Genomic DNA, 12702 nt, shown 5'->3' with positions numbered 1-12702 from the left:
CTTCGGCTACGCGCGCAACAAGGGCGACGGGCGCTTCCACCACACATTCCACCAGGACATCCTCCGCCTCCTCAAGACCGGCGAGGCGAGGACCAGCACACAGTCTGCACCCATTTGCTCCCCTCCCCTCTGGCGGCGACGGCGAGGCGGAGGGAGGAGGCGGCGAGGGCGGCGGCGGAGGGCGGCGGCGGCGGCGGCGGAGGGAGAGGGAGGCGGCGGCCAGCACTTCTACATTAGGTGCAGGTGCACACCTTGTACCGACACAGAGGTACCGGCGCGCAGCGCCCACACCCTCTACCTAGGTGTGTGAGTTAGTGCTATACCTTAGCGCACCTTATACCGAGGTACCCTCCACATGTCCACACCGGTACCTGGGGTACTCTCGTGAACGATGTCGATGAACGTTCACACCGGCGGTGCGCGCGAATAAGGTGTGCACCGCTCTCATGGCGCCCAAGAAGCCCACCTCCACGCAGAAGAGAACACGACGCTTCAGTCCATGGGCATGGACGTGTGATCAAGCAGTACGTACCCGGGCCCGCTGACAGTCTCGACACTCGAGGGCCGTCAAGCTAGCCACAAGCCAGTTATCGATAGTGATGAAAGTTACAGGTCGTGGGTAAGAGCAAAGAGAGGGAGATTCGCGCGAGCTGCGTGAGCGTGACCGCGGGAACGGCGGGCGATACTGGCGACGCGCCGCCACTTTTGGCGACTTTTGGGACGCGCGATCGATGTTCGATCGGCCGAGAATCGAGATGGATCCCTACTATGTACTAAGGTCGAACTGCATGTGCATATGTGCCACTAAATGTGCATGTAGCCGTCACCCGTCTAGACAAAACGACACCCCACACTCACCGAGAGCGCGCTTGTCGTCTCGACGTTGTGCCACCAATTCCGAGGAAAAATCACGACGTCGCCCTCGTGCAGCTCGATGGTCTGCGCGACGGCCGCCGCCTCGCTGAACCGCGGGTAGTCCTCAGCCCGCTCGTCGGGCGCAGCGTACAGGCTCGGCCGCGCGCGGCGATGCAACGGGTGGTCGGCCGGGTACGGGTAGAGGCCGCGCAGCGCCGCCGGCGGGAAGAAGGTGACGCGCTTGGAGCCTCGCATCTGCGCGAGGAACGAGTCGGCCGAGTCGAAATGCAGCGGCGTCGTCGCGCCGCGCGTCGAGACCCACAAGCGCAGCGGCTGCGCCGGCGAGTCGAGGAGCGAGCGCCACAGCGCTGGCACGCGTCCGGCTTGGATGGTCTCCGCGGGCAGGTCGGCCTGCATGTAGTACCGCTCGCCGGCCGGGTAGAAGAGAGGCGGCAGCCCGCCCGCCGCCAACCCGATGCGCGCGACGAACTCGGAGCCGCTCATCGCTTCGCAGACGCGCGAGGGCAGCGGGTACGCGCCCGAGCGACAGAGGGGGTGCCGCTCGCGCACGAAGGTGAAGGTGGGCGAGGGAGAGACGCGTACCCGGCCGCGAGGCAGCAGCGTCGGCAGCGTGTCCAGGTTCCACAGGGCGCGACCGACCGGGGCGATCTCGGACGCCATGCCGCGCAGCACCACCGGCCTCCGCCCGGCAGCGAGCGCGCGGCGAGCAATGCCTTCGACGCGGGCGCGGCTGGGCGTGCCGCGGAAGAAGGGCGGGCTGCCGCCGCTGGCGCGGTCCCACGCGAGGTCGAGGACGCGGGTGTGGCGAGGCGAGTTTGCCGTGTCGATGGTGAGGCGGCCGAGGTCGTCGCTCTTGAGCCGCCCCGCCTCCGCCTCCTCCCGCCCCGCCTCCGCCTCCTCCCGCCCCGCCTCCGCCTCCCTCCGGCGGAGCCGGCGGAGCGAGAAGTGCGGCGAGGAGGCGGCGGCTCGTGCTCGCGCGACGACCGCTCGGCGGGCCCACCGGCCACGCTCCTAGAGAGGTTCCGAGAAGGTTCCGAGAAAATTCCGAGAAGGTTTCCTGGGGGAAGGGGAGGCCCCCGAGCCGCGCTCCTCGCTGAGCGCAGCCTGCACGCTCTCAAACCCCGACGGCGCCGTGGCCGAAGAGGTGGCCGCGGGGGCGACGGCAAAGGAGGCGGCAGCGCTGAGCAGCGCGGGCGGCAGCGGCGGCGTCTCCGGCAGCTGCTCAAAGGCGAGCAGAGGCTGGCTGAAGTGGCGTGCGAGGTGATACGTATCGCACGCCTGTGCCAGCCGGCCCGCCGCGTGGATCAGCCTCGCCGCAACGGCCTCGCCGCCGCCGTGCCGCGCCACCTCCTCCTCCGGCATGCAGGCGAGCTGCAGCACAAGTAACGACCTGTTGCCCGCGGGCTGGCCGAGAACGGCGCTGATCGCGCGGTGGCACGGGAGCAGGTCGCGGGAGAAGGCGCCGTAGTCGGCCGCCGCGAGCTCCATACCCGCCCGCAGCGCCCGCTTCGCCGCCCACCGCGCGACGGCGAGCGCCTTGTCGCTGCTGCCTTGCACGGCGAGCGCGGCGACTGCACGCGAGGCACGGGCGAGGTCCGCACTCTGCTCGAGGACGAGGCGCGGCCGAGGGACGGGCGGTGGTAGCCGCGGCACGAGGTCGGAGCCGTGCAGGCAGACGGCCTGCGACGCGAGCCGAAACGCGTCCAGCGCCCGGAGCTGAGTGTCGGCGAGCGAGGCGGGCGCTGCGGCGTCGCCGCGCAGCCACCCGCCCAAGCTGCTGCGCTCCGGCACGCAGACCAGGCGCATCTCGAGACCCGAGCAAAAGGGGTAGGCGCTGCGCATGCGGCGGGCACGTTCGGAGCCGCGGGATTGCCACGCCTTCAGCTCCGAGTCCGCGTCCGAGTGAGAGACCGTCGCAAAGCCGAGCGTGTCGACGTCCGAGATGCCTTCGAGAGCGAGGCCTCGAACGATGGAGCCGCGTGCGTAGACGGCAATCAAGGAGAGGCCGGTCACCTCCTTTGGAAGCGCGAGCCACTCGGCCAGCGCAGCGTCCAGAGCGGGCCGCCAGCTGGGCTGGACGCGCTCGATCGAGGCGTCGCAGAGGACCGCCTGCCGCTCGTCCAGAGGCTGCAGGCGGCCGTGCTGCTTGACGAGGCCAGCAGCGATGGAGGCGTCGAGGGTCGTCGGCAGCGGTGGTGGTAACATACGCCACACCACTGTGGGTGAACGCCCGCGCGTGCAGCAGGCAGCGCTGCCGAAGCTCGTCGGGCCGACGGGCGCCTTACTGTGTGTGCGTGAAAAAAAAATCCAAATTCCGGTGCTCCCATCCCTCCCTTGCCGGGTGTTCGCAGATTTGAGTGAACGATGGAGACGGCTCTCCTCCGAAAAAGAAGATTGGCTTCGCTCGCAGATACAGCGTTCGCAGACACACACGAAGCCCCAGCATGCGCACACTAAGACGTAGCTGCCCCTGGGCGTGCTCTACAGCCCGCGCTGGACCTCGGAGATGGCGCGCACGATGGATGCCTGTCCAGCGCGCCGCAAGACGACCGGATGCCACTGAGGGGGGCAGGAAGGGAGGGGAGGTGGTGTCGTCGCAGTAGGGTGGGCGGGGACGGCGCACGCCCCTCGCGGCGCCTTGAGCAGCGCAGGGTATAGCTTCTCACGCCCCTCCATCCCAAAGCCGCGGTAGAGGTACTTCATCAGCACGTCGCACTCGTCAAGCGAGAGTGCACTCACCGCCGCCTCGATGTCCGCCTCTTTTATCGCCACCAGTGCCTTGCCCACCACCTTGTCAGCACGCACAGCTAAATGTGACCGATGGCGGGGCAAAAGGGCAAAACGCGTGGCAAGTGCGGAGCTGCGCGCCTCGAACGAGGCCTCCTTGACCGCGGCCGTCTTGGTCGCGTACGGCGGATCGGTGAGCGATAAGCGCAAAGCGGACTGCGGGTCGCTCCTGCCGGGCAATCAGCGCACACGCAAGTCGGACGTGAGTGCCGTGTGCGCGCGGGTTGGAAGGAGAACGCGTTGCCAGCACACACACCTGAGCAGCGGCTTGACGGCGGCGTCGCGCGACTGGATGGCCGCCATGAGGGCTGAATCGTCGGTGGACGACGCTGCCATCGCAAAAAACCGGGCGCGTCGGGCAAAAGGGCGTGGACCTGGAAGAAGAAAAACGACGAGTTCTAACTGTCACGCTCATCACAAATAAGCAACAACACGGGCCCGCTCGCGCGCCGCCCCTCTCATCCACGTACTCAGCACCCACGCCCTCCGCTTTTCGCGGCGGCGCGCGTGCTCCCGGCGCTCTCCCCTCCCCCCTCCCGGGCGCGGCTCTCGCAAGCTCAAAAACGTCGCGGTGGGCGACGGCGGGCGAGGAACGTAGATGGGCGCAAAGCGGGCGGGCGGCGCGAGCGCCAAGCGGCGCGACGGGGCGGCGGTAGGCCGCTCCGGCGGAGGGGCGGACGGCGAGGCTAAGGCGGAGGGAGGGGGGAGGGGGGCGGGCGGGAGGAGGGGAGGCTCTCAGCAGCAGCCACTGCTTTGCTTTGGCGCCGGCGCGTAGAGGTTCGGTCCGGCTGCCGCCATCCCGACCTTGATGCCAAAAGACTCGTTGGTCACGTCGAACACGCCCTGCTGGATCTTTTCGTAGATCCGCTTGGCCGTCGAGATGAAGGCATCCTCGACGTTTGCCGCCGTCTTGGCGGAGGTCTCGAGGAAGATGAGCCCGTGCTCCTGCGCAGAGGCCACATGGAGGTGTCAGGGGGGCGGGCCGCGGAGTGCGGACCCGGGACGGGTCGGCTCCCGCCTGCGCAAAGGCCTCGCCCTCCTCCGCGGTGACGGCGCGGCGGTGCTCCATGTCCGACTTGTTGCCGATGAGCATGATGGTCATGTTCGAGTTGGAGTGTGTGCGCGCGTCGTCCAGCCACGACGTCAGGTGGTTGAACGTCTCGCGCCGCGTGATGTCGTACACCAGCAGCGCGCCCGCCGCGCCGCGATAGTAGGAGCGCGTGATGGAGCGGAAGGACTCCTGTCCCGCAGTGTCCCAAATCTGCAGCTTGATTTGTTTACCGTCGAGCGTCACCATGCGCGCACCAAACTCGACCCCAATTGTCAGGTCGTGCACCTGCGGCCGCAGGCAGGCAGGGTGCAGCAGCAGTGAGCGATGACAGCGCAGACGCCCTGCCCGCCCGGCCCAAAAGGGGAGCGCGAGCGCGCGCGGGCACGTGCCTGCTGGAAGCGTTTGTCAGTGAACTGCAGGAGCAGGCAGGACTTGCCCACGCCCGTATCGCCGATGATGATGTACCTTGCGGGACCAGTTCAGGCGTGTCAGCCTGCACAGAAAGTGTGCGTCGCACGGACGCCCGGCTGCCAAGTCGCGGAGTAACGAAGGAGAGGGGGGGAGAGGGGATGTGACGGGAAAGGGGGTACGGGGAAGCACAGCGGATCGGAGAGGTAAGGGGAAACACAGCGGGCGCTGCGAGTGCGACGCGTGCGGCGCACTTGAACAGGTAGGCGTAGCTCATGGCGCTGCTGGGCGGCCTCCTTCGGACGCCTTGGCGAGAAAAGAATTTTCGGAGAGTTTTCCGAGGCGCTGCGCTAGGCTCAGAGCGAGTTCGCGCTGCGCTAGGCTCAGACGGCGAGTTCGCGCTGCTCTAGGCTCACAGATGGCGAGTGCGCCGCGATAGATTTGCGCTGCGATGAAAAGACCCCGTTATAGGAGCCGATAACCCAAGGGTGCAAGGGAGGAATCGGCGCGTTTTCTTCTTGCGTCCAACTCCGGCAGTGTTGGTCCACCAGCATGGCAGCCTCGAGCGACCTGCATGCAGGCTCTGCAGCTTCAGATTCGGAATCTGGAGCAAAAGATCGACTTCCAGCACAGGGAGATCAAAAAGCGCGACATGCACATCTGAGCGCGGCGGAATCTTGCCAGAATGTGGCCGCAGGAAGAGCCTCCGGCGGGCCTCCGGCGGACGCCTGGCGGCGTGGCGCTGCGCGCCGGCCTGCGGCCCAGGACCTATTTGACCGCTCGCTACCTATCTGACCGCTCCGAATCCCTTGGTTGGCCCTCGCAGCTGTGATACAAAAGTGGGGACGCGCCTGGCGGCGCGCCCCCAAAAAGAATTTTGCCGGCCCTCGCACGACACTAGACACGGGACTGGCGCGCACTGGCGGGTGTGGGCGCTGCGCGCCTACCACTGTGTCGGTACAAGGTGTACACCAGCACCTTATGAAGCGTGGGTTGCCAACTCGAGTTCGAATGACATTATGACATGCTGGTTCATGCTGAACTCATTCGCCTTCGACTCATTCGTCTTCGCTACCTACCCAACGCTCGAGCACGACGACCACGACCCCGGCCCCCTCGCAGAGCGCATCAGGCGCGACAAGCGCGAGCGGTCCGACCGCTCCTCCGACGACTCCTCCTCCGACCGCGACTCATGCGGCACCGGCTCCACTAGCGAGGCGAATGACATATTCGACACCCTCGAAGACCATCTCGGCTACGGTTCCGACTCCGGCTCCGGCTGGTAGTCGACAAGCTGCCGAGCGCAAATCACTCTGTGTGACACATTTCTTGTTGGCTTCTAAAAATCTCTCTCTCTCTCTCTTCGTCTTGCCGCAGGACAACATTGAGCTCGCCGTTGAGCTCGCCGTCCTCGTGCCGACTGCATTCTCTCCCACCTGTACGATTTTCACGACTTGTCCATCGTCCACAGATTGTGCGGGACGACGTCGCGACCAAGCTGCAGAAACGAGCTTTTAGTGGCTATATAAGCATAGGCACTGAGATATGGTGCGCGCGGAGCGCGCTGGTGCTACCTGGACATACGCGCGGAGCGCGCTAGCTGGACACCCGCGCGGAGCGCGCCGGCTAGATACCGCGGAGCAAGAGCAAATCAACTCAACCGTTCGAATGCTGACGCCGCAAGTCGCTGCCGCCGGCTGCCAAAGTGCGCCTGGATTGCTCAGCAGCACAAGCATCCACGGAGCCAGCGAGCGCCGAGCGACACTGCCTTGACTGAGCCGGACCGCCCGACATGTCGGCGGTCAAACTTGTAAAATGGTGCCGATAGCCGAGGTAGCTCCGGCGGACGTGAGAGCACGGCCTGACGATCAAGCACGAGAGCGACGAACGGAGGCACAGATAACTGGCGGTGAACTCACTGCTGATACCTGCTGGACTTAGGGTACCCCTAGGCTTAAAAGGGTGGGCCCTGGGGCGCCTGCGGCTTAAACGGCTTAAAACCGGCCTAGGCCGGTTTTAAGAGCTGCTGGGCCGATTCCTTAAACGGTCTTAAACGCTTAAACGCTGCGGGAGAGCTCCCGAGGTCGATGGTCCGGGAGGCTCCCCAGTAGACGCCGGAGGCCGGGGGAAGCTGGCTACAGTCAGCTGGCACGCGTCCCCTATGCGAGTATGGCTCCTGCCAGTGCACCAGACTTACAGATGTGCCTTCAGAGGCGGGTTTGTGCCTAATAACGGCAGTATTGGAGAAAACGGCGCGGAACGCAGCCTCCGCGCAGCGACGCGTGCCGGTGAGGCCGATTTTCTTAAACGGTCTTAAAAGAGAGACCCCCCGTGCCTGCAATCTCTTAAATGACAATTTGAGCCCCCAAACCTCCTCATTTCTTAAAAGGTCTTAAAAAAATCCGGCCCTCAGAACCCTAGGGGTACCCTAAGCTGCTGGAGCTGCGGAAGTTGCAGTAGCACTGCCGCAGAGCACGCGCGGAGCGCGCCGCTGGAAAGCACGCGCGGAGCGCGCCGCTGGGTAGGTGCGGAGCGCCGCCACTTGAGATTGGGCCTGTGGGTGGGCCGAGTGGTTCCTGCGTGTGAGTCAAACTCTTAATAGAAATCGCATCTAGCCCTCCACAAAACCCTCAAAATTTTCTTCGGGGCGCGCTCCGCGCGCGCGCGCGCGCGCGCGGCGCTCCGCGCCTCACTCCTTGAGCTTGACGCGTCATGGGCGCTGGGCGGCCTGCACACATATATGTTCTGCAGCTTGGCGTCGCGACGAACAACCCTCGCCTTTGGCCTTCTTCGCTCTTCGGGCCGCGCCTTGCGCGAGAAAAAGAAATTCCACCGGGTCTGCGCCCTAGCCGTCGTCCCCTAGTAGAGGTGTCCGTTTTATTTATTTATTTATTTAGCCGTCGTCCCATCCCTCTTTTGGCACTGGGATCCCGCCGTTTTCTTTCTTTCTTTAGCCACGCCGGCGGGCCCCAGCACACGCGAATTTCCCACAAGAAATACTGCAGGGACGCTCACCCCGCGCCTCGCTTCCGCTTCGTCCCGTTTTCATTGGGGCTGCCGCCGCCGTCCGGCGACGGCGCTGCCGCCCCCCCCTCCCCGCCCACCAGCAGGCCCTGCCGGTCGATGAGCTCGCCCGAGGACCAGCACGGGATCTGCGTGCGCGGCTCGCCGCCGGCGGCCGCGACCGCGCCGCCTGGCGCCCACAGCCGCTCGCCGCGCACCGCCGGCGCACCCGCCGCGCAGTAGCGCAGCACGAGCACCCGCCGGTCCGCGCCGCTCGCGTTCGGGGGCGACGAGTGTGGCGTGAGTGGGCCGTGCAGCCCCGCGCCGCCGGCCGCGAGGGCGTACCGGACGGCGGTCGCCTCGTGCCCGGCGAGCGCCTCGGGCTGGATGCGGTCGAACGAGGCCGCGTTCGCCTCGCAAGGCTCGCTGGGCAGCCGGCCGCTCGCGTGCAGCCGCGGCAGCACCGCGAGCCCTCCGTTGTGTCCCGTCGGGTCGATGGCGTCGAGCGGCAGCCAGATGGCGAGCGAGTGACCGCCCGCGGCGCCGTCCTGGTGCCACGGCACCTCGCCCGAGGAGGGCGCCGCCTCGTCGTCGGCGCGGCCGGCGGCGCGCTTGACGAAGAGCTGCGAGGAGACCAGCACCGGCCGGCTGCCGCCGAGCAGGGCCCGCACCAGACGGGCGACGGCTGGGTCGGCGGCGATGCGCTCGACCCACCGCTGCGGCTCTGGCTGGTTGCGCTGGTGGAGGCCGAGCAGCCAACCGGACGGCACCGACGCGTGGCGGCGACGCAACAGGCGCGAGGCTGCCCGCTGAGCCTGCGCCGTGGCGCGCCGGGTCAGCAGCCGTGGGAACAGCAAATAGCCCTCCCGCTCAAAGGCGGAGGCGAGCGGCGCAGCGTCCAGCGTCCGCCGCGAGAAGGCGCTGTTGACGGGACGCGCCGAGCGGTCGCTCGTCATGGGAGCGGGAGAAGGCCCAAGAAGAATTCGCACACCGCATCCCTCATCCCTCCTTCAGGCAGTGTTTTCTTTTTCCTTTTGGTCCGCTCCGGGTATTGCCAAAGGACGTGACTGCAAGTTTCGCGCGTCCCCATCGCCGACATATGCCTCCTCGCTGCCGCTACGCGCCATCCGAGCTGGAGCAGACATGGGTGCGCGCATTGGCGGCGGCCGAGACGGCGCGGGCCAAATTCGGCCTGGACGAGCTGTGCCGCCTCTACCGTCCCGTGCGATGGCCAGCCGACGCGAGCGTGATGAACTGCCACGGGCAAAAAATTCGGATCGAGCCGCTCGTTGGGTTGCTGAGGAACCCGGATTTTCCCTGCCAGCGCCGCAATCTCTCCGCCTGGCCCGCGCCGCCGGTGACGCGAGAGTACATGGGGGAGATCCTCTCGACTCGCTACGTCCAGTTTGATGCGGTGGCGCTGCTCCGCCGGCGGGGCGGACGGGCAATCCTGCTTGACATCGGCGCCTCGCTGTGGAAGGGCGGCGGAGCGGGCGAGGGCGAGGTGGGCGCCGCCGCGACGAGGTGGCTGGTCGACAAGTTTGCTGCGCTCGGCGTCCAGTTTGATCGGATCCTCGCGCCCGTCCCTAGATGCGGCATCATCCGCCAGTATTGCGTATGGCAACTTATCCGCATTGCCGCCGCCCCCCGGCAGATTCACGAGTTGCATGGCCACTTCGAAGACGGTCCAGTCCCTCGGTCTCCACCACGTAGGCCTGGGAGGCGGAGCCGCACAGCGGCGAGGAGCTATGGGAGCAGGTCCCGCTGGAGATCGCCGCCCGTGCGACCTTCTACAACGTGCCCGTCGACGACCAGCCAGGCTCCCCTCGCCACCCGTGGTCCCTCCTCTCCCTCCTCGCCAAGCCCGCAGACCTGGTTGTCGCCAAGCTCGACATTGACAACTCGCCGCTGGAGCTGAGCCTAGTCAACCAGCTCCTCGCCAACGCGAGCATCAGCGGACTAGTCGACGTGCTGCTTTGGGAGCAGCACTGGGCCTCTGCGACCCGAGCATCACGCGTGGGCTGCACGACTCGCAAGGAAGTCTGCGTCCATCCGCACGGGTTTCACATCGGCAGCCGGAAGGATAGGAGGATGCGGCGAAACCCGACCGTCGCGCTGAGCGAGGTGTACCGGAACTTTGTGCGCCTGCGGGAGGAGCTGGGCATCCTGGCGCACGCGTGGGTCTAAGGCATTGCGCACCGAAGAAAGCCTCCAGAAATAAGCTTGGCTGAGCGTATCCAGAATCCTGATCCACAACTCGCGCTTCACACCCAGGGCTCTGGAGATCGCGCGGCGCTCGGGGGCGTGTCCGGGGCTGCGCGGTGGGTTAAGTGGAAATTCGCGTTACAGTATATCTTTGCATATGTATATTGTCTCTTTTGTGGCGGTTTTTCTTTTTCTGGGACGGCCGGGGCCTGCTCGCGCCGCGGCTGGCGACTCTGATGGCTCAACTGGCCAGAGGCAACTGTGCTAGACAGTCTCGCGCCGCAGAGCGCGGTGTCGCAGTCTGCCTCACCGGGCTGTGGCGAGCGGGATCAGACCTCGATCGGTGCCGCTCTCAATTTTTGGGCTCTTGCGTGCCCAACGCGACCGTCTTCCGCATCAACTCGATACTGGGCAGCAATAGATCCAAGGTGCAAAAGCAGCAGTGGCGGCAAATCGTGCTATGCGAGGAGCGCATCCGCAAGCACGAGCTTCGCTTTGGAGTCCGCTTTGCGCGAGTGCTTCGCACCAGGCCTGACACGATCACCTATCCCATCAGCGTCTCCCATCGCTCGCTTCCCAACTGTGATAACATCGCCTGGACATACCGCTGCTTCTGGGGCCCGTCGGCGTGCTCCAAGGTGCAACTCAATGATGTGCACATGATCTTCAGCCGGGCTACCTTTGGGCGGCTGGCCACGCCGGACTTTGCTGGTGTGACGCCTCGGGAGGGGCAATCGGTGTGCAACTTCACGGGAGCCACCAAGGACTACGGCTCGTTTGAGTGCTGGCTGCACGTGCAGGCATTCAGGCGAAACATCAGCCTGGCCTGGCGGAGCGCGGGCGACCATCCTTCATGGATCCTCCACCGGACGAGCTCGCCTGAGAAGCGGCAGCGTCTCAGCCGCTTGAACTGCGCATGCGCACTGCCAGTTTCAGCAAGATAAAAGGCTATGCCCTCGCCGCGCGCGCCGCCGTCCGCCCGCCTCCTCGACCTCCCCAAGGATCTCCTCGTGCGCGTCCTCTCTCGCTGCGAGGGCCCCGTCGACATCCGGTGCTGTGTGAAGCTGGGGCCATGAGGCTGTGTGGAGCCTGGGGCAAGCTGGGCCACGGCGACCTGCATCACCAGCTGCTGCCAAAGAAGGCCGAGGCCTTCGCTGGGCAGCGCGTGGTCTCTGTGTCGGCAGCAGGCCACCAAAGTTTCGCCCTCACCGCCGACGGCGCCGTCTGGAACTGGGGCGGTTGAAGAATTTGCACGGATTTGGCGGACGTTCTGGTTTCAACTTTACGGAAGTCTTGGCACCAGCTGAAGGCTTGCCCCCGTGTGAGATCACACAGTTCGTGCACGATATTCGGATTTTGCTATTTGTTCGTGTTGTCAATGGTACCGCGTCTGCGACGCGGGCGCCTTGCGGGCACCAGAGACCTTTGCCTTAGCCACCCTTTACATCTTGCGCGGTCAAAAAGGCCTTTCATTTTTCTCAGTGTACGTACTTTTACTGGGAGAAAAGGGAGAGGGAGGCGCGCGATTTCTAGGCCTCTCAGTGTACGTACTTTTAGCTTACCTGGCAGACTGGTTGGGTAGTAGTCTAAGTTCTGAGCCTGGAGGCCTAACGGGTCTAAGTGTGGCTAGCCACGCTGGAGTGCTTGCGCGGTCTAAGATCAGCGGGAGCCTCTTACATCGGCTAAGTCGGCCGTGGACGGCCTGGGGCCAAGAGGCTCCCACCGTGATCAACGTACAACGATACGGCGCAGCCCCCAAATTTTCTTCGCCTGCGGCGGGCGATCGATCCTTCTCATGCTCAGCAATCGCCGCCTCAGCATCCTCCTCTTCCGATTCTCGTTGCTGCTTCTTGAGCGCAATCTTCGGCGACTTCTCGCCAAACAGTTCTCACAAATAGCCTCAAGCTCAAACAAACGCGTGTCAGAGAAGCCTGTGTATGCTGGTCCTCTTTGAACGATCCGCGCGTGAGGTAGCATAGGGCCTTGTTGGCAGCAGCCAGCTTGTTGCGCTGCTTCGTTGCGATGAGCTGATTGGGATCGCAGAAGTGCATGCCAAGCACCGCCACGATCTTGAAGCAGAACACATCGCAACCGCATCGTCCGCACTGCCATCGGCATGCCGCGCCCGCCGCTTCGCCGCAGCCGCCTTAGGCACGCATAGCGGCAGCATATGGTACATTGCGCGTACTTGAGCAGGCGTTGCGCGCCGCAAGTAGCGCACTGGCCCTGGGACAAGGCGATATGGCGTCGTGCGCGGCGCGGCATACGTTGGTCGGGACGCGTCCACAGCCTTGTTATTGAGAAGAAAATACCTCTCCACAGGCCCTGGGAGATGGCGTCGTGCGCGGCAAACGTTGGTCGGGACGCGTCCA

General features: G+C 65.4%; 4 protein-coding genes across 4 annotated transcripts; all 4 read right to left on the bottom strand.

Annotated features, from left to right (window-relative positions):
• Window positions 1–814: 814 nt before the first annotated feature.
• On the bottom strand, window positions 815–3145 carry EMIHUDRAFT_452427 (hypothetical protein). The gene is made up of 2 exons (XM_005763680.1): window positions 2144–3145; window positions 815–1555 (listed from the first exon to the last, which is right to left on the bottom strand). Exons 1-2 carry the CDS (start codon window positions 3079–3081, stop codon window positions 832–834), a joined length of 1662 nt encoding a protein of 553 aa, XP_005763737.1. The 5' UTR covers window positions 3082–3145; the 3' UTR covers window positions 815–831.
• Window positions 3146–3357: 212 nt separating this feature from the next.
• Window positions 3358–3825, bottom strand: ARPC5-2 (actin-related protein complex, subunit ARPC5; the record flags this gene model as incomplete). Its single annotated transcript, XM_005763679.1, has 2 exons — window positions 3358–3635; window positions 3720–3825. Coding segments are annotated over 2 exons (384 nt in total), but the record flags the coding sequence as incomplete, so codon positions are not given.
• A 231-nt stretch (window positions 3826–4056) lies between these two features.
• Rab2-1 (Rab2, rab family GTPase) lies at window positions 4057–5420 on the bottom strand. The gene is made up of 4 exons (XM_005763678.1): window positions 5377–5420; window positions 5104–5179; window positions 4682–4999; window positions 4057–4608 (listed from the first exon to the last, which is right to left on the bottom strand). The coding sequence occupies exons 1-4, from the start codon at window positions 5397–5399 to the stop codon at window positions 4399–4401; spliced, it is 627 nt and encodes a 208-aa protein (XP_005763735.1). The 5' UTR covers window positions 5400–5420; the 3' UTR covers window positions 4057–4398.
• A 2713-nt stretch (window positions 5421–8133) lies between these two features.
• EMIHUDRAFT_104737 (hypothetical protein) lies at window positions 8134–9081 on the bottom strand (the record flags this gene model as incomplete). Its single annotated transcript, XM_005763677.1, has 1 exon — window positions 8134–9081. The coding sequence occupies one exon, from the start codon at window positions 9079–9081 to the stop codon at window positions 8134–8136; it is 948 nt and encodes a 315-aa protein (XP_005763734.1).
• Window positions 9082–12702: the final 3621 nt, after the last annotated feature.

This window comes from Emiliania huxleyi (genome assembly GCF_000372725.1).
Source record: "Emiliania huxleyi CCMP1516 unplaced genomic scaffold EMIHUscaffold_62, whole genome shotgun sequence".
NCBI classification, from domain to species: Eukaryota; Haptophyta; order Isochrysidales; family Noelaerhabdaceae; genus Emiliania; species Emiliania huxleyi.
The sequence above is the reverse complement of the archived record's forward strand: the minus strand, read 5'-3'. Positions and strand labels throughout refer to the sequence as shown.